We start from the raw sequence: 21,360 nt of genomic DNA on the forward strand, positions 1-21,360 counted from the left end.
TCTGGGCTCCTACCTGTCCGGAGCAGAGGGTCAGGTTCACTGCAAGCAGCGAGCATCTCAGCACAGCCAGGATCGGCCAGGCAGTCGAAGGATAACACCACAACAGCAGTGATCGAGGGTAGGATTCATATGCCACTTTCACACTTTTCATTCTGTCGCAATATAGTGAGATGTTTTCTCCTCAGCCGGCGCGTGAATGTCATAATCAAGTCATTTTTGCATGAGCGAAAGCGGACTTGTGGCTCCTCTCATCCCATTTGTGAAGGAACTGGGTTCGGATTTTGTTGATCATTAATGTAAGACAGCACTGTTCCCCTCTTTCCCCTTCAAAAAACTTATGTATTTAGAGACATTAAGGTAAACAGCCTCATTATGCTCAATAATTCATTATATATTTTTCTTTTCGGTGACTTTGCAGTTGTTTTTCTCCTCCAGTCTGTTGCACGTTTTTGCATGTTGCATAATATCTAATTAGCAGGACTATGTTTTAATAATGGCTGAATAAGGCTGTAATCGCATGTCACATTTTGATAGTCTTGTCCAGGCTAAATTTTGTGCTGTCCTTTTAGGCTGCAGCATATGGACAGATAAGACATCCTCACAAAGGCAATGCATCACTTCAAGTAGCCAGAGCTCTGACATAAATAATCAGCATCAAGGAGGCTGGGTGGCTATGACATGCAGGCCGCATAACTTAACTAAAAAAAAAAATCAGCCAGTTTTGATCTGGTTGACATCCAAGAATAGTTGTGTACAGGAGAAATCTGTGTAGAACATTATGGGATGCAAACTGGGACCAGACAGGGTGCCACAGAGGAATTTATAAGGTAAAACTGTTTACTTTTGTTGCCTTATGAATACTCTGTCTCTGTTTATAATCACAACAGATGAAACAAAACATTATATTTGGACATTATTACTGTGGAGGAGAAAGCCAAGAGCACATAATATCATTACCTATCAATATTCATCTTCATTTGAAAATGATAAATCTTTTCAGTCCTACAGATTCCATTCTGTTTGCATAGCTTTATGGGAGCAAACCTAATTTCTGTTGCATTGAGCCCGAGGCTCACTGGTTAATCAGTATTGTTTCATTGCCACACACACACACACACACACACACACACACACACACACACACACACAGAGAGAGAGAGAGAGAGAGAGAGAGAGAGAGAGAGAGAGAGAGAGAGAGAGAGAGAGTATCCTGATGCTCATGGTGTTGGTGTAATGAAATTGTATTTCTGTTTTCCACTACATTAGTTTGTTGGAGGTTGTAGGACCACATGTGCTTGGGAATCTGAAAGCCATTGTGAGTGTTCAGCGACAATGAAAGGTGTCTGCCTTTATGGACAAAAACAGAATAAATTCCTGCTGTCTAAAGGGGAAGAAAATAGTGAGGGGAATGATTGTCTCTGAAGGAGCAGTCATTAACACTGTTATTGTGATGGAAATTTGAATCATCTTACCATTATAATGATGCCACAAAGTCTGGATCTGTGCTGTTTCCATGATGATAGGCCATCAGTGCATCATTTCTCCTTATAGCCAATATTCAGGATGATAGAAAATCTTATTTTATTTTCCTCTCTTTTTCCCAGAGCCTCATGATATTTGCATACCAACATTAATTATTCCCTTCATTATTTTCTGTTTTGTAATATTCAATCCATTGTCAGTGTTTACACAGCTGTAATTGTGCCACTGAACATCTCAGTACCAAACAGATACCTCTGAATTACAGCTAAGAGCAGTGTGATTTTGAAAGTTATCTTGCAGCAAGTGCACAGTAGTAATCTTATCAATTTGTGCTACATATTCTCATTGAACAGGAGTACGACGCTAATGAGGAAATGAGTTTTCTCAGCGTGAGGGCAAATTTCTTTTCCTGCTGCAGTTTTCTTAGGGCCTGCATTTTAATTTGAGTGAAAAGTCAAGCTCTTAATTTTCCCAGAATGTATAACATTTAAAAAAAAAATAGCATTTCAGGACCTGGAGTTTATATAAGCTTACCCTTTTTTTTTTCTTGTCTTCAGGCAGCAAATGAAGACGGCATTAAAGACTGCCAAAATTAAAGGATGATGGGAACCTGTGAAAAATGCAAATATTATTCATGAAATAATTACAGCAGGTGTGACTCAACAAAACGGTACAATTAGACCCCAGCCTATGAAATAAGCCCAGAGAGAAAAAGGGAAAAAAATCATGGAGCTGCACCACAAAAGTAATCACAACCAGGCCTCGTGGAAAGAGATACCGTGGGATCTATCTGACGTGTGCCCACCCTCGGTGAGCGGCACCACCTTCCTGATTATCGCTTACAGCACGGTGATGGCAGTGGGTCTGGTTGGTAACTGTTGCCTCGTGTTTGTCATCACACGGCAGAAGGAGATGCACAATGTGACCAACATCTTCATCGCCAACCTGTCTTGCTCTGACATCCTCATGTGCATCGTATGCCTGCCTGTCACTGTCGTCTACACCCTGATGGACCGCTGGATCCTAGGAGAGGTCCTCTGTAAGCTCACCCCCTTCATCCAGTGTATATCAGTCACCGTCTCCATTTTTTCCCTCGTCCTCATCGCCATGGAGCGCTACCAGCTCATCATCCACCCCACTGGATGGAAGCCTGTGGTGGGCCAGTCCTACATGGCTGTGGTCGTCACCTGGGTGGTGGCTTGCCTAATCTCCCTGCCTTTCTTCACATTCAGCGTCCTCACCAACCTGTCCCTCCAGAACCTGAGTATCCCGCTCCAGCTGGACGACCACTTTGTGTGCATGGAGGGATGGCCGTCAGACAGCGACCGGCGGGCTTACACCACCTCCCTGCTGATCTTCCAGTACTTCCTCCCGCTCATTCTAATCATGGTCTGTTACCTGCGTATCTTCCTGCGCCTCAGGAGGAGGAAGGACATCGTAGAACGCGCCAGGAACTCCAATCAAAACAAGAACAAGGGCTCCAAGAGGATCAATGCCATGTTGGTCGCCATAGTGGTGCTCTTTGCCCTCTGCTGGCTCCCCCTCAACGTCTTTAACACGGTGTTCGACTGGAACCACGAGGCCATCCCGTCCTGCGAGCACGACATCATCTTCTCGGCCTGCCACCTCACGGCCATGGCCTCCGCCTGCATCAACCCCATCATTTACGGCTTCCTCAACAGCAACTTCCAAAAGCACCTCAAGTCCACGCTGTTGCGCTGCCGCTGCTGGGGGACGGCGGAGCGGTACGAGAGCTTCCCCCTCTCCATCGTCAGCACAGAGGTCACCAAGGGGTCGGTCCTGAGCAAAGGCTCTAGCACCATCAATACTTAAATCTGAACTTTTCAGTAAGAGACTAGAAAAATTACTGGGCCTCTTCAACTCCCGTCGTTTTGATCATCCATTGGAGCTTTCCTTGCTTCGTTGTGTGCAAAAGCGAGGCTGACATTTCCAAAGTTATAAACCTAGTAATGGTTATCCAGAGGAGACAGACTGAAAACACTTAACAGGCAAGGCACAGTGCCCTCTATTTGGTATGAGTTCACCTGGAGGAGGAAGTAGATAACCAAATGATGGTGCAAAGGTTGCACAAGTTGATGTATTGTAGGGCAATTGAAGACACTTTACAAGAGCACTTTTGCTATTAGAGGCAGTACAGTGCATTCCCAGTGTGCTATGGTTATGTGTGACTGGCAACATAACATCTAAACCAGTTATTCAAAACATCCAGAGGCACAATTTTTTTTTCTAAAGCATAAAGATTAAATCCGAAGTCAGGTTTGAGTAAGTGTTGGCTGTTAAAAATGCTTTTTTTTTTGTTACATATGTTTATCTATTGTAATTTATTATGAGCATTGGGACCATGAGACAGTACTGAAAGGACAGAGGCAGCCATGGCAAATGCACCTCTCGGGGTTGTACATTTCAATGTTTTTTTTTTTTTTTTTTGTTAATAGTATTGATGAAAATGAAGCAGTTGTAAAGGGATTGTGAACCGTAATGTGTTAATGATTTTCCATAGGCAGTAGCTTATTACACTACTAATGGAGTGAACATTATAGAGCATTCAGTGTGGCTCCGGGCATTCCATGAACATTTGCCAAATGTTTTTTCTTGCATCATGTTAATGCATTTCTTTTTTATCATCTAAAAGGAGGCTTTTTTTTTTCCAGAGAACCTTGACAATGACTGAGACTGAGACCTGTACACATTTCATGCTGTCCACCAAGGACTGTCCGCCAATATATTGCTGTGTGCAGGGTTGTTTTTTTGTCATAAAATGTGCCATGCAACAACCATATATTAAGTGCCATAAAACAAAATGTAAGAGGCAGTAAAGGAGTGCAGGGTTGTTTCCATTGTATATAGCCTCTGTAAGTGTATGTACGCCCTGTAAAAGATGTGACACAGTGATAGTTCATGGTGTGATTGGCAATAAACAGCACTCTGTAGCATTGCAGGTATCTCTCCTCGGAAACTTGTTGTCAGTAATTTCTCTTTGTGGTATTGAATTAAAGCATTTACTATTACCTTTAATGATGAAGTGTCGGTTCAATTTGTTCTTGACTTCCTGTGGCCTTCCCATAAGGAAACTAATGGAGTGGACATTATAGAGCATTCAGGAAACATTATTCTTACCCATAGTCCTGAGCAGCACCAAAGAGAGTTTGTATGCCAAACATGAAACATTTTCTTCCCTATTATCACCATCATCAGATTTTGGGACTTGCTATACGAGTGTGTTCCCATTACAGGAAATAGTGCCGAGTATGGGATCTCACTTTTTATTCATGTCTGGCAAATGCCAATTTCTCAGAGTTCACAGTTACTGATGTGTTTGAAAAAATGAGCCTTTGCCTGTATGTTCATATAAATGTAGTATGTGGTGTGCATTGAAGGAAGCACGACGTGACATTTAAACACCCAATTTTTCAAAATTCTCATTTCCCTCTGAGGTCATATTCAGTGCACAGACTCTGTGTGTGCGTGCATTATTCAAATGGAAAAGTCTGAGATCACATCGCATTTTAGATGTGCTTGTAGCGCTTGCTGCCTTTAGATGTTGAACAGTATGAAAGAGAGAAGGAAATTTGGAAGGAGACATCAGTGGGAAGACAACATTAAGTCGCTGGTGCTAAATATTCATGCTGAGGGAATGCGTCAGTCACTTTTTATCTGTTTGCGTTTTGAGTGGGTCTTCCACCGGAGCTGCAGACGGTCTGAAATCAGAAGTGTGTCAACTAAATGCTGGAGAGGAAAGGGAAAGGTGAGATGTTTATCAGCTGTCAGTGGCCATTAAGGTTAATGATAACCTCACGAATTAGAGTCCATGTTGTTTTTTCGCAATGCCAAATTGTTTTACTATGTATCTAGCCCGGAAATACACCCATTGATTTTGACTCATGGCTCACACGCTCTGACAGTTTAGCCCTTAAGAGAACTCTCAGAGGCCCGGGTTGACTTGAATGTCTACCTAACGTGACCTTTATACGCTGCCAGTTCTTCCCCTTCTCCATTATTTCCTCTTTCTCTTTAAAATATCACCGAATGAAGCAGCAGTTTTTAATGTTATGGGGAAAAATTAAGAATTCATTACCAACACTATTGTAGCATGATGAAAACAGGATATATGCTGAACAGCGAAGAACAGGCAGATTGACTTTATGCCCTAGAAAAAATAGTTCACAGGTGTTTACACCCAGGAGCTTCAATTTACATCCACAAATCACTTCCAGTGTGCGAAACAAAGGCAGCCAAGGCTCAAGTGGTGGTGATGAACTCCAGCAACACTCATCAAGTCCACAAAGCCAGACTCTCGCCGTCAGCAGAACAGTCTCAGGAAGATTAGTATCTTGGCTCCCTGTGTTTTAATTTACTTGCTCATGTTAGCAATATCTCAGCGATCACAGGCACAACATGAACACGCAACATGTGTGGAGATTTAATTTGCCGAAGGCTATTTTGAGCGTGCAAATTGCATTCAGTGAGAAGCCCCGGATGGCTCTTTTAATGGAGATGTAAGATCACAGCATACAGTTTAACCCTCTTAGCATTATTTCCTCAATAATAATAATGATCACAACAATAATATGAATGTCTCTTGTGAAATCTCACTGAGTCTGAATTTTTCTTCACACCCCCTCTCTCATGTTGTGATTATTCTGATCTTGTGAAGATTTAGGTGTCAGATATTTAAAAAAAAAAAAAAAAAAAAAAAAAGTGTGAGTGTCAACCATCACATTTTTGGAATTAATATTGTGGACACAGACAGTATTATAAGTGCAGTGGAAATTATGAAATGCCACCAAAAAACGGACAAATAAAATAATAAAAGGAATAATGTTTTAGAGCAGACAGCGCAGCACAAGCAAGTCATCCCGGAATGAATTCTTTGTGTAAAGACGTTATGCCAAATATTGTTTTTCACTTTCAGATCTTGTGAGGACTGACGTCACGCCAAGTCATTGGCCTTGTGTATCTTTGCTCCTTTGTGCGAGGGAACTAATCTTTTTTGTTTTGGCAGATGAAAAGGTCACAGAGAGTCGGCCTGCTGCCTCTGGAATTCTAATCACAGTATTATACATACGAGCATCTGCGCGGCCGCGCTAAGACATGTACGCTGCTCAACTAAAGGGTCAAACACATACATCAACACAGTCAATATTCCCTTCTTCCGTCATCTTGCCACTAAATTGCCCTAATCGCTCTACATGGAATCAGATACTTCCTGATGCAGCGGAGCTCTGATGGATTTCTCTCTGGGAGCATTTCCTCTTTTTTTTTCTACCTTTCTATTCACTCTGACATCTTACAGCTTTTTTTCCAGTTGCTTTGGCTCATCTCCCAAAACAGTTTTTACATTCTCAGAGCTCCAGGTGCATTTGTCAAAACAGCTTACATGGTGCAGCACAGCACCAAGGATCGTCTGCAAAAAGGTCACCCAAAACATTTAACTCATGCCTCAAAATGAAATTAGTGTGTCAGTAAGTAGTCTGCACCAACACAATGAAAAGTGTCTTTTGACACAGTGTAAACACTGGTGGTCAAAATGTTTGGATGTTTTGGCAGTATTCCTTGGAAGTGTTCCTTGAGTCCAAATCTCAAACTAGACTTACTTTTTCATTGACCCTGAATACCCGCTGTCCCAAAGTATTATTTTTCTCCAGCTAACTGAATGTCATTGTGTATCAACCTGAATGTATTCAGACGCCCATTTCAACAGTACAAGGATTTATTACACTTTACAGCAACAGGCCCCTATGAAAAAATAACATGTGAAATCACAAGTGAAATGAACCACGTTTGGTTTTGGAACACATGAGATGTAATTCTTTGGAAATTATATGTGGAAAAACAACGTAAAAAAAACCAAAAAAAAACAAAAAAAACATATGTGTTCCAAAATCACATGTGGTTTATTTCACATGTGGGAATTCTAATTCAGAAGCCAGTCACATGTGAAGATGCTAATTCCACATGACTTTGTGTGACATATTTTTTTTTTCACATGTAAAGAATTTTCAATCATGTGAAAATAGCAAATCACATGTGAAAATATATAGTTCATGTGTGATGTTGTTTTCTTTTCTTGTGTGAAATCTGTAAATCACATGTGAAAAGCAAATGACACATGAAAAGTTCAGGTTCACATGTGACATTCTTTTCACATGTGAATGTTGCCAATAACACATGAAAATGATAAATTCACATATGAGATGTACATTTTCACATAAGAAAAGATGTATTTCACATATAACATTTTCATAAGGGGGCACTCACACTTCCAGGTAACTTGTTGTTTTTTTCATTTACAGCTCTATAAATGTATTTGAAAATATCCAGACTCATGAAATGCACCTGCCAGCTATCATGACAGGACGTGTGACTCGTGGATGTTAGATGTGACAAACTCCCCGTTCGTCAGTGAAGTTCAAGATACACCTGACAGGCAATTTACCAATTTGGCAGATGTCACGAAAAAATCCACATGGGTGGTGTTTATGGAGCATATGCCTGACAGATTTTGACAATTTGGACGGACTACTGTGCATGTGATGACTTCCACAATGAAAGAATTCGTACATGTTTTGGAGAGCAAGACGACTTAACCAAGAAGCAACATAATCTGTTTTTCAGCATGCGTGCGGTAATTGTGTAAATGTGCCGACAATTGGTCTTATTTTCCCAGACATGCACAACATTTGCAAGAAAAGAATGAGAAATCCAAATCACTAGTGAACAAGTGAGCAGCGGCGTGGAGGTTTTCACATGTGGTTTTGAAAATAATCACCATAATTTGAGAACTGGGCCAAAGCACTTGAGAAAAAACTGTAATAGCATGTTTTTTTGTTTTGTTTTGTTTTTTCAAATCTTTCCATCAGCCACTCCTGGGCACATGCAATCACTCCAAAATGAAATCTAAGAGTTCTCTGGTTCTGCTTTTGAAATAAATCAATTAATATTCATCCTATAGAGATGTGGCAATATTGCAGGGTCTAATTTTCTTCCTTGGTGTCTCTTGTCGTATTAATAACGGAGACACACACACACACACACACACACACACACACACACACATTATTGTCTTACATAACACAAGCAGACTTGACAGGCGGGAATAGCAGCCTGATTGGTGTCGGCCAGTTTTCCCTCAGGACCGGATTTGTCATAGCGTGCATGTGCTTTCATTTACATGCTCCCATTGATTTTTGGTCACAAGAAGAGATCTGGCCGTGACATCTTCACACAAAATAAGACGACAAATGTTATGCAGAAAGACAGACAGACAGACAGACAGACAGTTGGATGGATAAAGATGATACAAATTGATACAAGTTAGAATATTAGAAACAAATTTGAATATTAGAAACGGGATTTTTTTTCTTTACGTTAGTGAAACTAGAAATTCTTTCATCTTTATAGTTTTGGCCTTACAATTTGGGATGTGGCCCCTCTGTCTGACCTTCCATTTTCTTTGATCAGAAGAAAGAGGCAGACCACAGCCTGCTGCTGTAGTTGCCTGGTTACAGCTTCCTCAGGGGTTTCAATGGGTTTCCTTCAAGCGGAGGAGCACCAAGGTATTAAAAGCACTTTATTAAACACTGGTAGACGAACTAGTTGAGGCTAAAGTACTGTTTGCTGCAGTAATCAGTTTTTTTTTCTGTCCCCCGGCTGGATCAATTAGATCAGTCGCTGCTTGTAGGAAAAAAAAAAAAATTCTCTCATTGGAGATAGCTTCAGATTCGGCACACAGATCACAAATCGTGAAGTTGTTTTTTAGCCAGCCTCACAAGTTCAAGAGCCTCCGTTTTGCAAGTATTTAACACACAGCATGTCTGTGAGAGGCCTTGTGCTCCACTGTGCACCGGCCTGCACCGCCACTACCTCACTGTTGTTGTTCCTCCAACACAGAGGCTTTTCCCCTGATGTTCACTTCTATTAGTCCAATCTGCTTTAAGACCAGTCTCACTGAGACCAATTAGAAGTAACCTGGTGGACCTTCCAGCTTTTAGGAGTACAGGCTCCGCATGGTCTTTGTCTCCAACAGGTATTTTCTTGGCTACAGTGCCGTTTGAAATCGTCTAGTGCCCCACTTCTCTCCTCTAAATGTTGCTTTGATGTCTGCCGTTTTTTAAAAATGCAAATGCTGTTCCTCGCTTCACATAATGTGTTTCCGATATGATGTCTTTGATTTCAAAATGGAGGTTAGATGGGCACTGGATGGCAGAGTTATTGTGCACAAGCACTGATCCTGAGTAAATATTTTATGTCCTGCAGTGCAATTGCCTATCATATATTTATTCCTTATCAAATCAGGTGAAATAACAGACAATACTTCATCCATATGGTGTGCAGGGTATGTTCAATGAAAGTGGTCGCAATTTCGTCAACAAGATGAAGGACACGGAAGTGATTATCTGCCTGGTGTGTTTGCCAAGTAACAGCGGAGTGACAAGACAGACTGAAATACTTTGAAAAACACACTTTCCATTGCAGATAAGAAAATGTCCAGCCTATTCAGTAGTGAGCAGGATATTACCGGGTGTTGTATCGCTGTCAAATCTCCATGATGAATGAAATCCAATGTGTTCTTCAATTTGTTTAAGCTCCATACACTATTGGCAAACATGCACATGTGCCGCTTGATCAAATAATTTTCATGTTGCTCAACCGACCATTAATACACACTTTTATAATCCAAACATGACTGTGGAGTGCAGCTGAAGCAAGCCAGGCAAGAAATGAGCTGTGACAACATGATTAAGTGTCTTCAGCTACACGTCAAATACAATAAAATAAAGTAAATTACAATAAATTATGCTACTGACAAAAATCACATCCAACCTATACACAGAAAATACTGTAGATTCATTTTCAGGGTAATTGCACAGGTCATGTACAGAGATTGCACTAAACGTGAGATTAATTTATGAATCAGCTGGGCTACAGGAAACTTTAATACTGTTTGTGCTAATATTTGAAAGAGTAAACTTCAAGCAACCACACTCCTATTGTTTTGTAGCGCCCTCTAGTGGCTAAGAGACACTGATCAGTATCTGCAACCAGGGTTAAAGCCTATTTAACTCATGTTAGTGCAGTGTATTTATTGAAACCCTGGGCCTATAAGCTGAAACACCTCAGTTATTTACTGCACAGCCACATGAGTTAGTCAGACAGGGAGCAAGGAAAAAGGGAAAAAGCTGACTTGCAGCATGCTCATGATTTGGACCTAAATCATCCGAGGCAATGACCAAAACAAAGTCAATACTGCTGTGATACTTTATTGTAGAATTTGGAAATCATTTGCTCTGTATTTTGTATTCGTTTTCCCTGCCGATGACACCGCCCTAAAAGAGAATTAAAAAAAAAAAGAAAAAGAAAAAAAGATTTGAACTGTTGTAGAGAGTGATTTATGTGATAAAGCACCGGCCATCTGATCAGGAAGTGGACTTATTCACAGATACACCCACGCACAAACGCACACAATTACAAAATGTCACAAAGGAGCAACACTTACAAGTAATCCCTTCAGTCTGTGGAGCTTGGCAAAAGGCGATTCTTCAGCACAGCCCAAGACGCTGCAGGGTATGTCCGTTTGCGGAAAAGCCCCAACTATCTGTAAGACAAAATTACAAGGGTACAACGCTGAGATAAACCGCACTGAGCTGCGAGTGTGTGACAGATTAATGCTTACACTGGCCAGTGTGTCTGACAGGCTGTCCAGTTCCCTCTTCCCTCCTGGGCTCAGGCCGTACGACCAGTGTTGACAACAGCCCTGTGGCATCAGTGTCCCCAAAAGCAGCAGCCACAGCACCAAGGTCGTCCTCTCCATCCTAAAAAACAGATATTTTAACATTAGAGGCATGCCATTGATCTGTCTTCACCCTTTGAACAGACCAGGCTTTACCCGAATGCCCAGGTTTCTCATTTAGCCCACGACTGAATTTTCATTTACCTTCCCATGTCACAAGGTAAGCAGCCTGATTTGTACTCGTCTGTGGTTCTTGTTGATGCTGTGCACTGTTTCCCGAGGCTTATATAGACCTTTGCTGTATTTCCTTTTATCCCAACACTTCACTGCTGGGGGTCACAAAATGGGATTAAGCCTTATTTACCGGCAACCTGCAGAGTCTTTTAAAAGATTACACTCAGTGTGTGATTTTTTTTTTTTTTTTGTGACAAGAAGTGAGATGTGGCAAGCTTTGTGTACGGCCATAAACTGAATCACAGGACAAGTGACTTCTTTCTCATTTTCTAAGGAAGTACTTTGATGCACACACTATAAAATGGCAACAGAAGACAGAGACTTGATCATCTTCATAGCAGTTTTATTTATAACAGTCATTCATGGAAATATATTTCCGTGGTCGAGTGCAATAATTATAGACAGGGACGGCTACGCCACACCCTGTCTTCAAAAAAACCAACCTTTGCCCCATACTGAATTCATTAAGATGTATCAAAATAAATAACCGTATAGCTCTTACACTGATTTTCACGCTCAAGGTGAAAACCGCTATATGATTGCCTTCATCATTCATTCTCACAGGCAGGGTACCTATTGAACTGAGTGAATAATATTGCATCAGCTTAAGGAGTTACAGCGAGAGACGAGTACAGCTCTTCAAACATGCAAAACGAGACGCTGTGGGTCAGAAGTGAGATGAGCCTGTTCCTCGACAACACAGTTACAACACCAGACCGCTCTGATGACTTCTGGGTGTGTTGGAAGCACTGTTTTTTTTTTTTTTTTTTGATTTACGTTAGGAGTACGAGCACCGTGCATTTTTTTTTTTGGTGACATGGAATAACGTGTTGCAATGTCAACATGTTTGTGCAAAGCAGCAGCTTCAAAGTGTGATTACATGACGCACAATCTTTACATATGGGGCGCGTTTCCAGGAAATCACACTTCTCCTCACTGGGTGGAACATGACATCACATCTAACACATTAACATTTGCCTTTTGTTTAAAGCACAAGAAGTTGGATTATTTTCTCGCATTTGAGTATGAGGAGTAATGACTTACATACAAATACTTGACGATAAGCAAAGCCACAGTGAAAGGCATGCAATTATATATCTGTCATACACAGGGTAAAAAAAGAGAGGTAGATTCACATAGCGCAAAACAAGGGAAAGCTTTCAAAGTAAGCTATATTCAAAAGTAGGAAAAGGAGGAAACTCACAGCTGTAAATGATGTATTGCATACCCATGTGGTGTTGAAAACTAGTCCTGTAGCATAGTTTTGTGGTGCACTAACAGCACGTTTAGCCATTCAGACCGTGCTATTGTATGGCTTTGGCTTGCATCGCTTCCTTTCAACATACTGTATCCAGCAAAAATAAATTACATCGTTTGAAAAGAATGTCCAGTTGCAGTTATTGGTAATTCACCCCCTCCCACCCCTCCACTTCTGCTACGACAGCACTGTGTGAAGCTCGTAACACTGAACTTCGCTTCATGCTCATGATCCAATAATCTTTGATTCCCAATAATATGTCAAGTAACATGAAATGCGTATAAATTATGTAAAACATTAAAAAGAACATAGCAATTGGACTGCATCAAGACACGTCTTTACATACACTAGGATCTTTTGTTTTGGTGACAAATGCAGACGCGGTTGAACATTTTAAAACATCCTACCGTAAAAACACACATGGAGAACCCTGGATAAACTCTAGTGCAAGATATTTAAAGCTAACATAATATAGGTGGAATGCCAGGGATGTGCATACAGCTACCTGCGTTGCAAACAGGTACAGAGAGATTGATAGTATGGGGGAGTTTGACCGCAGAGCGGAGGAGCCAAGCTTTAAAGAAGGCAGCCTCGGCCCTGGCTGAACTTGTGGGTCTGTGCTGCAGTTATCTGACGCTCTGAGACATGTGGAGAGGGGTCAGCATCTCTTCAAAAATGGCTCCTTTCACGTTGGACCCCCTCAGGTTGGCCTCTTGGAGATCACAGCCGGACAAGTCACAGTTCTGCAGAAAGCAAACGGGGACAAAACAACGGGCCGGGATTAAGCAGACTTAGTTAGGGAGAGTAATGCGCTCTCACACTGTGCACAGACCCACCATGCTTTGAAAGTTGCAGTGTAACTGGAAAAAAAAGCCCTTCTGAAAGCCTGTTGAGTATTTTCCGCTGCACGTTCCACAAGCGTTTTGATGAATCATCTGCATTCCATCGGGACTCGACTGCCTAAAATGTGACTTTCCATAGGACTCAAGTCAAAAATCGAGCACTTAGTGCATAAACTAAGTCTTTCAAACCACTTATGCCTTAAAACTCAAATTTTAGCATAATCTGTTATGGGGCTGCACAGATGAGATTTGAAACATATTTCCATAATCACAGGCAAAGTTTTCTGCCAAGGCACTGTGGCAAAAGTATCAGAAGTTCTGCTTTTTTCTTCTCTAGGATGCCAATGCCATGTGCAAACCCTCTTTGTTTTTAATTGGGGGGAAAAAAGCACAAGTCATTTTATCCAAGAGAGAAAAATGAAAATTTGGTATGAGAATTAATTCTGAAAATGTTACTTTTTTGTTCAACAAACTGTCCTTTACAGCGAAGAAGCAGTTAGGCTGATATGTACTCATCAAAAGAAAGTCCAAACTGAAGTCCTCTGGCTTAAACTACCACAAATTTCCGGTTTCATATAGCTTTAAAGTGTTTCTTGCCTGATTTTCCTCACGCTGTGTTATTTGACTACTACGCAGAACCAGTTTAAAGCTAAATTTGTTTATGCGGTAAGAATATCTGTCACATCTGTGGCTGTTTATTTTCCTCTCCCTCCCGCACAGAGAAGGGCACAGTCCTGCCTTTCACTCATGGTGAGGGATGGAAAAGCCAACCAAAGCAAGTCTGAACTGTCAGATAGGTAACACACACACGGTGACAGAATAAATCCATGTCATTCCAACATCTGCAGAAATGACTGCAACACCTTTCACTTCTAAAATCATCATTTTAAACACAGGACTCTAAAGACAAAAAAGCCATGAAACTCCAATAGGGTTATAAAGATCAAATTCACATTATCCATTGTATGAGGGTAATTTTACTTCAAATGCTGGAGATCTTGCTGCTGAGCTATGTTTGGCAAACCTTTTTTGGAGAAAGCTCAGGGTCACAGCACACACATATCTCAAAATCTATAATCCAATTTATTTAGATTCCAATTTATTCAGATCTGCTTTGTTCCATCCTTTATGTGCCCCGCAGCTGCTCCCCAGGAAACTCCCGTAAATAACAATGTCTTCTGAGTCAACTCGCTGGGTTAAATGAGGGTTTACAGGCATAATCCCCTCTGATAGCCTTAACTTACCTCAAGATCAGTCCCTGCTAAAGTGGCGCCCCGCAGGTTACAGTTCTTCAGCTTTGCATTTTTGAGAGTGGCCACACGCAGGTTGATACCGGTCATCTGGCTTCCTTCCATGTCAACTCCTTTCAGGTTAGCACCTAATTATGATAGGATTCGGTTTAACACAAGGTTATAACTGAGGGGCCATGGCCTCTTTAATTTACACAAAGAGATGCATTACCCTCCAGGTTGGCCTTCAATCCAGATGGATCCTCAAAATTGCATCCTTTGAGAGACGCTCCCTCAGCATTGGAGCAAAGCATCTTCACCCCTTGCAAGTTAGCACCCTTGAACGGAGAAACCAAACATCATCAGTATTCACCAGGCTTTTCTGCTCCGGCAAATATTAAGCAGCTCCCTAAAGCGGATTCATGCTTCCCAGCAAAGTCATCAGAGAGGGGGAAAATAACAGTTGGCTTGGTTGTTAATATTTGTTGCAATATGGACTGAATTTGAGAATAGATGTGTGCTTTGGGCAATCGTGTTTGTCTAGTGACTGGGAAACGGGTGTCGCTCAATAACAGAACGACCTTTTCTCCACGCCGCTGAGGGGACAGGAGCTGTGAAGTGGCACAATACCAAAAACAATGGCAGCTGTTTACCAGGAAAATTGTGAAATAAAAGTTTTGTGTGCCACACTACAGGAAACTGAGAACTGGCCAAACAGAAGTAGCGAAAGTTCTCTTCCCCTTAGTTAACCACTGCATTAGTGCATTCAATACTTGGTGTGTGTCTATTACTGTGTGTATATGAATTATTCGGTAAGGACAAAGAGAGGGTTTTCAGGCTCACATCTAGGTTAGCTCCAGACAGATCAGCTCGCTCCAGGTTGGAGCAACACAGGTTCGCATGTGTCAGGTTGCAGCGGCTGAGATTAGCCATCTTGAAATTGATGTAGCGCAGGTCAAGACGAGAGAGGTCAGCCCCACTGAAATTAAGACCCTAAAAAAAAATCATGACAAGTGTCAAATATTTACTTCATGATGTTACGACGGACAGCAGTGTATTGCGGTGTTAGTTCTTTCAAAAATGACATTTTCCACCAGCTTGTACCTGGCAGCGGAGCTCCGACTTGGTGGGTGTGGCCAGGAGAAAACGGACAAACTCCTTCCGGGAAATGGGAGAATGATCTTCAGGTGGCTGTGAGTTCTGGTTTAATAATAATAATAATAGTGAAAAAAAATGTGGCAAGTTAATATGCACTCAAATGAGTAACCACTTTGCTAAAGCATGTTATCTATCTTCCACTTGTCAGATTACCTTTATTGCTACTTCCAGCTGTTCGGCAAGCTGCTCGATTCCAAAGAAGCGAGCCTCCTCAAGAACACCTGACAAAACCATACAGCTGACTTCACTCAGTGAGTCTGATCAAGTGATTTCTGTGATCAAGTATTAGGACTAGGCATGTGACACTGTGGAGCTTCAAAAGGCCAGACTCACCCCGTATATTGATGCCTTCATTGATGATGAGCTGACCGTGTCTCAAGTAGTTGAGAATAGGCTCAAAGTATTCGGGGCTGCGGTCGATCAGGTAAGCCCCTCGTTCGTCCTGCTTGTTTCCCCACACATCTACAGCAAAGACAAAAGAGGTTCACGGGACCCATTCTAAAAGATGAGTCACCATAATAAAAACCGAGCCTCTTCAGTGGCTGCTCAGCTCTGTGATCATGACTTACCCTTCTCTCTGAACATGTGGGCGAGCATGCTCTCCGGCTCCTTGCTGACCAAGGTGCTCCTGTATAGATGACAGAAATGTTTTAATGAGGGACAGGTCATATCAGAGCAGAAATATATACTCTGGCCATGAAATCTTGCATTGTGAGCACAGAGATGGAGATCATGTTTACCTGGTTGTAGTGAAAAGACGACCACCGACATTGAGGGTCAGCCAATCAGTGTGAGCTCCAGGCTGATCAGATGCAGCCTTGACTTCATTTTGAGGGTCTAAAGTGTGCAAGAAGATGAAGGGAAATAACCTCTTAGTCTCAGACTTGGGTGAAAAACCAGCTGAGCATTTAACACTCAGGTGGAGTGTTTTTCAAAGGTTTTGAATGACTACAACAACTAGAGGTCCTTGATCATGCAGTCATAAGTGTGCACAAAACCAAACACACCATCCCCTCGAGGCTGCTGCCTGTCGGAGATTATAAAGCTTTATCAAACTGATAATCAAAACAGACCAGGTGAAAAGATCAGGACAGCACTGACCGATAAACGGGTCCCCCTCTGAGACATACAGCACATCATCGTCTCTGTAACAAGGGCAGATTTCACACACACAGTGAGTGAATACATTTCTAATGTGCTCGGCATCATACGGTCATCCACTAAGTTTAGGACAACATACCTGATCAAGGCGATGTCATCTATGAGACCACCCTTCCCATTGTACAAAGAGGAGGCTCTGATTCCTAACTTATTGCTTGCTACGGATAAGAGGTCGGACAAGGTCCCGTACACTGCTACAACCTGAGGGGGGAAGAGAAAAGAGTAGATTTCTTAAAACTGTGTGGATCTGAGACACAATAGATCATCCCTTCCTACTGGAGCAAATGACTGGTGACCTCAGTTAACACGAACAGCGGGGCAGCTGCGTTTTTCTGACGGACACGCCATTTGAAAACATGCCAATAAAAGCTGACGTCTCAGTGAAGGACACACACACTGCTGCCCGGCGTTAAGGCTAACTAAATATGTACATAACAATTCCAGAGTGCACAATGAACAGCGTCTTCCCCATGGGACAGGCCAGTCATTCTGCGGCCCAAGCCCACAGGGGCTACGCTTGGTACAGCCAGCTGGTTACGCACCTTGCCATTTTTAGATGTCCCGTTAACAAATAAAGTAACTCTTCTCATTCTTCAGGCGCTTTGGCTTTAGGTATGTCCTTACAATTTACACTAAAACGTATGTTTGGCTAGCCAACCCTAGCTTGCGGGGATCAAGCTGGCTAGCTAGCAGCACCAGACAACAACACGAGACAGATGCCGCATTCAAGTGCTGTCGGAAATATAGGAATTTCCTACACGGCGCACATGACCGACAATAAAATAAACAATTAATTAATGTACCACCATCTCACTAAGAACGGACTAAGGAGCTAAGCAAAATATTGTTTTTAGCACTCTGGCTTGACCAGCAATGGAAAAATGTGGCGTGTGAACAGGTACAATTGGCGGTAAATGCTGCATTTTCAGAAAGCAGAGCAGCTGCTGAAAAAAACGGTGGCCTAAATTGCATCTTGATTGCGATACTCTAATGAAAAAAAAAAAATTCACCCATGTCATAGTAGAATTATGAATGCATAACACTATATATTAGGCTAGTCTATATGGCGTGTATATAATACGCACTCTGTCAATGTGCAGTCATCAATTTTTCTTTACAGTTTGTTTATTTGGGTCATTATCTCCTCTCCATTTGGTGGATGTTTCTTCACAGTTTGCTAAGTTAGTTCCCTCGCTCTCAATTGGGGATGTTTTATTATTTTATTATTAATCCTTAAATCTACACGTTACATTCTCTAGTATATGTAAAAACTGATAAACACCACACTTGGCGTGGAGATTATTGTACTACTAATCTGTGTGTTTCCAAAATCCGACCGCGGGCAGAACGTGAAAGCAGCACTGAAACAGGAGGTGTGTTCGTTTCATTCGTCTGCTCGTCCTTGCCTGTAACCTGAGTGTTGCTATCCTGCATATTCTTTCACTTTGTGATTTTAATCGGGGTTTTACGGATGTATCATACCTGTCTACGTTTTCTTCAGCGTGTGTTTAGGTATTTGTTAACTTTTAATTGTCCTCCCTGCTTTATTGTCGGACTCCGGAGTCAGCGCGACACAGTCCAGTTGGTGGTAGTAATGCTCCAAAAAGTTACTCCCCACCGAAAACAAACAGTAGAAGAAGACACACGGAAACCACACTGTCCCACCACAAGCCTTGACTTTACAGCTTAAACTGTTTTCCACCGTCGCTTTGAGTCAGTTTATGGCCATTTACAGCATGGCGTCTGATCGACAACACTGTTCGTGCTGCTCCCATCAGGCGTCCTCTCCCAGTGTTCACCAGACGCTGGATGAGATGGATTTTGAGAGAGGTTAGCATTCATGCAGGCCAGCTGCAGTTGTCAGTCATGCTCCCAGGTGGCGAAACACACCTTTCGACTAGTTGTGTGTCATGCATCACTGTCAACATTACCACTTCGTCCTAGTTCATTGCACTGCTTTGTTGGGAGAGAAAAAAATAAAAACACTAAGATGCCATTTGTCCATGCAGGTATCTGGTCTGCTGCACTGGATGGGGACTTGGAGAGGGTCAAGTCCTTGGTGCAGAAAGGCACAGACCCTAACCTGAGGGATTCAGCCAAGTACACCGCTCTGGTGAGGATGCTGAAATGATGAGTGACATTTATTCCTGCACCACTGGATCTAAATTCCTGCATCCTCTGTGTGTGTTGTGTTTCAGCACTATGCGAGTCGCAGCGGCCACCTCGCTGTATGCAAGTTTCTTCTTGAGAACGGGGCTTGTGCCTCTCCTCAGACGTCAGGCGGGGCCACGCCGCTCCACCGGTCAGCTTACTGTGATCACCTGGATGTGGTTAGGCTCCTGCTGCAGCACAAGGCAGATCCGATGCTCTGCGATGACGACGGAGCATCCCCCTTGCACAAAGTAGGCCATATAGCCTCAGCAGCAACATCACAATAGAACTCTTACAGATGAGCATTGTCATGGTGGCCCTTGTGTGTTTCAGGCTGCCGAACGGGGTCATGAAAAGGTGTGTGAGCTGCTTGTTGAACACTGTCCAGCCCTCCTGAGCCAAGTGAATAAGAAGCTCCAGCTACCCTACCAGCTGGCACCCGAGGGTCATCTGCAGGATCTCTTAAAACCGCCTCGGTGACGGGGGACAAATCGCATCCACAGCATAATGGAGTCTGTATTGACTGAGAGCAAAAAGAATGATGTGATCTCAAAATGAACTGAGTCAGCGGGTGAGGTCTGCTGCAGTCATGATTACACCCAGACTGAGTGGGATGCAGTCAAGGTGGTACATTAGGCTGCTTTTTTTCCGCAGCTGAGCCATTTCATCTGTATGCAATGAAACAGAACTGAGTGCACATCGTCATTTTCCACCTCAGCACACGCCTATTATTGCTTTCTGTGTAGTTTACTGCATACAAAATTGGGACAACCACGAAGTTTTAAAGATGTGGAAAACTTGCCAAATACCACCCTGCTCCAAGGTCTTGTGCTGTTGTACTTTTGCACCAGATGAGACACAAAAGGAAAAAATGTTTTAAATATACATGTTGCCGTGGAATCTGCCATGCATTCATGGAAATTAAAATTTTAACAACAAATGTTTTGATGGTGAAATTGAGGGAATATAGCAAGAGGTAAACATGGCATCTTCTCGATCAGTGGCCATGACCATTTTGGGTCTTTTTTAATGAAACAGGACAGCAGTATATCAATGTTATGAGGAGTGAAGGGCAAGTTGCAGCCAAGATATTAGTGTGGACTGGAAAGCTATGTAATATTAAGCAAATAAAATTCCACATTGCCATCTTTCACAGGTGGTGTTACTGACTGAATCCCGTTGTCCAGACACTGACAAACAATGTGGAGGCCCACTGAGCTGTATTGTGCATTTGTCAATGATTTTTTCCATGGGATGTATTGAGCTGCCACATAAGCAGATTTTTAAGATCAGCACACGTCTGTCAGAGGAGGGCGGAGGACAGGCAACTAGCTGCTTTTAATGATCTGAGTGCTTACATTACTCTTTGGCAAATTACTCTACTTCACATGAACAGTTTTATGTGTATACATTCATCATGCGATAAAATGATCAGAATAAAAGTCTTAAGTGATTTTTTTTGTTTGTTTGTTTCCTAAAATGAATTAGTAACGTAACAGTGCAGGACAATGTAGCTTTGCTTTTTTAAGCTCTGACACATGTTGCATCTGAGAAAAATTACTGTCTCACAAGCTGCTTACAGATCTATTTGCTCTAGAATTGTGTGAGAGAAAGAAAAAAAAAAGGGCTAAAAGCGGAGGTCAGCATCTTTCATGTTTTTGGATCAGTGATCAATGCTGTACTGTAATCCGGGCTACTTTTTATTCCAGTGCAGCATGTCTCAGTCAGCAGAGGGCGCCATCGGTTTGAAGTTACCAGCTGGGTTTCTAAATCATCAGATCTGTGTGCAGTTTTCACGGTGCTATGCTAATAGACCATGTGAATAAAGCTGGCAGTTCACATGGATTGACCTCATTCAGTCCTTCCTGCACAATACTGAGACACTAAACACAGAAACTGTTAGAAAGAGTGAACAGTGTCAGTGTGGCAGCGGACAGCAAGGCATCATGGTTAGGCAACACCGGGGTGCCAAATTATACAGGCCGCCGGTACTGGGCAGTGAGTAAGCTTGTGTTAAGCAATCCAGAGCAGCAAGTTTTCCATTGTTTCTAAGAACTAATGAAACCAATTCATCTTGGCACATCAGAGTAATTT

The 21,360-nt window shown here is 42.2% G+C and overlaps 4 protein-coding genes across 4 annotated transcripts; 2 read left to right on the forward strand and 2 right to left on the reverse strand.

Annotated features, from left to right (window-relative positions):
* Positions 1-4,457, forward strand: npy8br (neuropeptide Y receptor Y8b). Its single transcript, XM_030060469.1, has 2 exons — positions 1-118; positions 2,040-4,457. Exon 2 carries the CDS (start codon positions 2,209-2,211, stop codon positions 3,313-3,315), a length of 1,107 nt encoding a protein of 368 aa, XP_029916329.1. The 5' UTR covers positions 1-118; positions 2,040-2,208; the 3' UTR covers positions 3,316-4,457.
* Positions 4,458-10,978: 6,521 nt separating this feature from the next.
* LOC115364691 (progonadoliberin-1-like) lies at positions 10,979-11,484 on the reverse strand. Its single transcript, XM_030059236.1, has 3 exons — positions 11,438-11,484; positions 11,177-11,315; positions 10,979-11,098 (listed from the first exon to the last, which is right to left on the reverse strand). The coding sequence occupies exons 1-3, from the start codon at positions 11,443-11,445 to the stop codon at positions 10,979-10,981; spliced, it is 267 nt and encodes an 88-aa protein (XP_029915096.1). The 5' UTR covers positions 11,446-11,484.
* Positions 11,485-11,793: 309 nt separating this feature from the next.
* Positions 11,794-17,846, reverse strand: kctd9a (potassium channel tetramerization domain containing 9a). Its single transcript, XM_030060468.1, has 12 exons — positions 17,658-17,846; positions 17,195-17,316; positions 17,056-17,099; positions 16,695-16,791; positions 16,524-16,582; positions 16,288-16,416; positions 16,108-16,175; positions 15,901-15,996; positions 15,640-15,789; positions 15,029-15,134; positions 14,812-14,945; positions 11,794-13,468 (listed from the first exon to the last, which is right to left on the reverse strand). The coding sequence occupies exons 1-12, from the start codon at positions 17,703-17,705 to the stop codon at positions 13,352-13,354; spliced, it is 1,170 nt and encodes a 389-aa protein (XP_029916328.1). The 5' UTR covers positions 17,706-17,846; the 3' UTR covers positions 11,794-13,351.
* A 657-nt stretch (positions 17,847-18,503) lies between these two features.
* On the forward strand, positions 18,504-20,687 carry ankrd39 (ankyrin repeat domain 39). The gene is made up of 4 exons (XM_030060477.1): positions 18,504-18,945; positions 19,125-19,228; positions 19,314-19,517; positions 19,600-20,687. Exons 1-4 carry the CDS (start codon positions 18,837-18,839, stop codon positions 19,744-19,746), a joined length of 564 nt encoding a protein of 187 aa, XP_029916337.1. The 5' UTR covers positions 18,504-18,836; the 3' UTR covers positions 19,747-20,687.
* The last annotated feature ends 673 nt before the right edge of the window (positions 20,688-21,360 follow it).

Source organism: Myripristis murdjan, chromosome 9 (genome assembly GCF_902150065.1).
Source record: "Myripristis murdjan chromosome 9, fMyrMur1.1, whole genome shotgun sequence".
In the NCBI taxonomy this organism is placed as follows: Eukaryota; Metazoa; Chordata; class Actinopteri; order Holocentriformes; family Holocentridae; genus Myripristis; species Myripristis murdjan.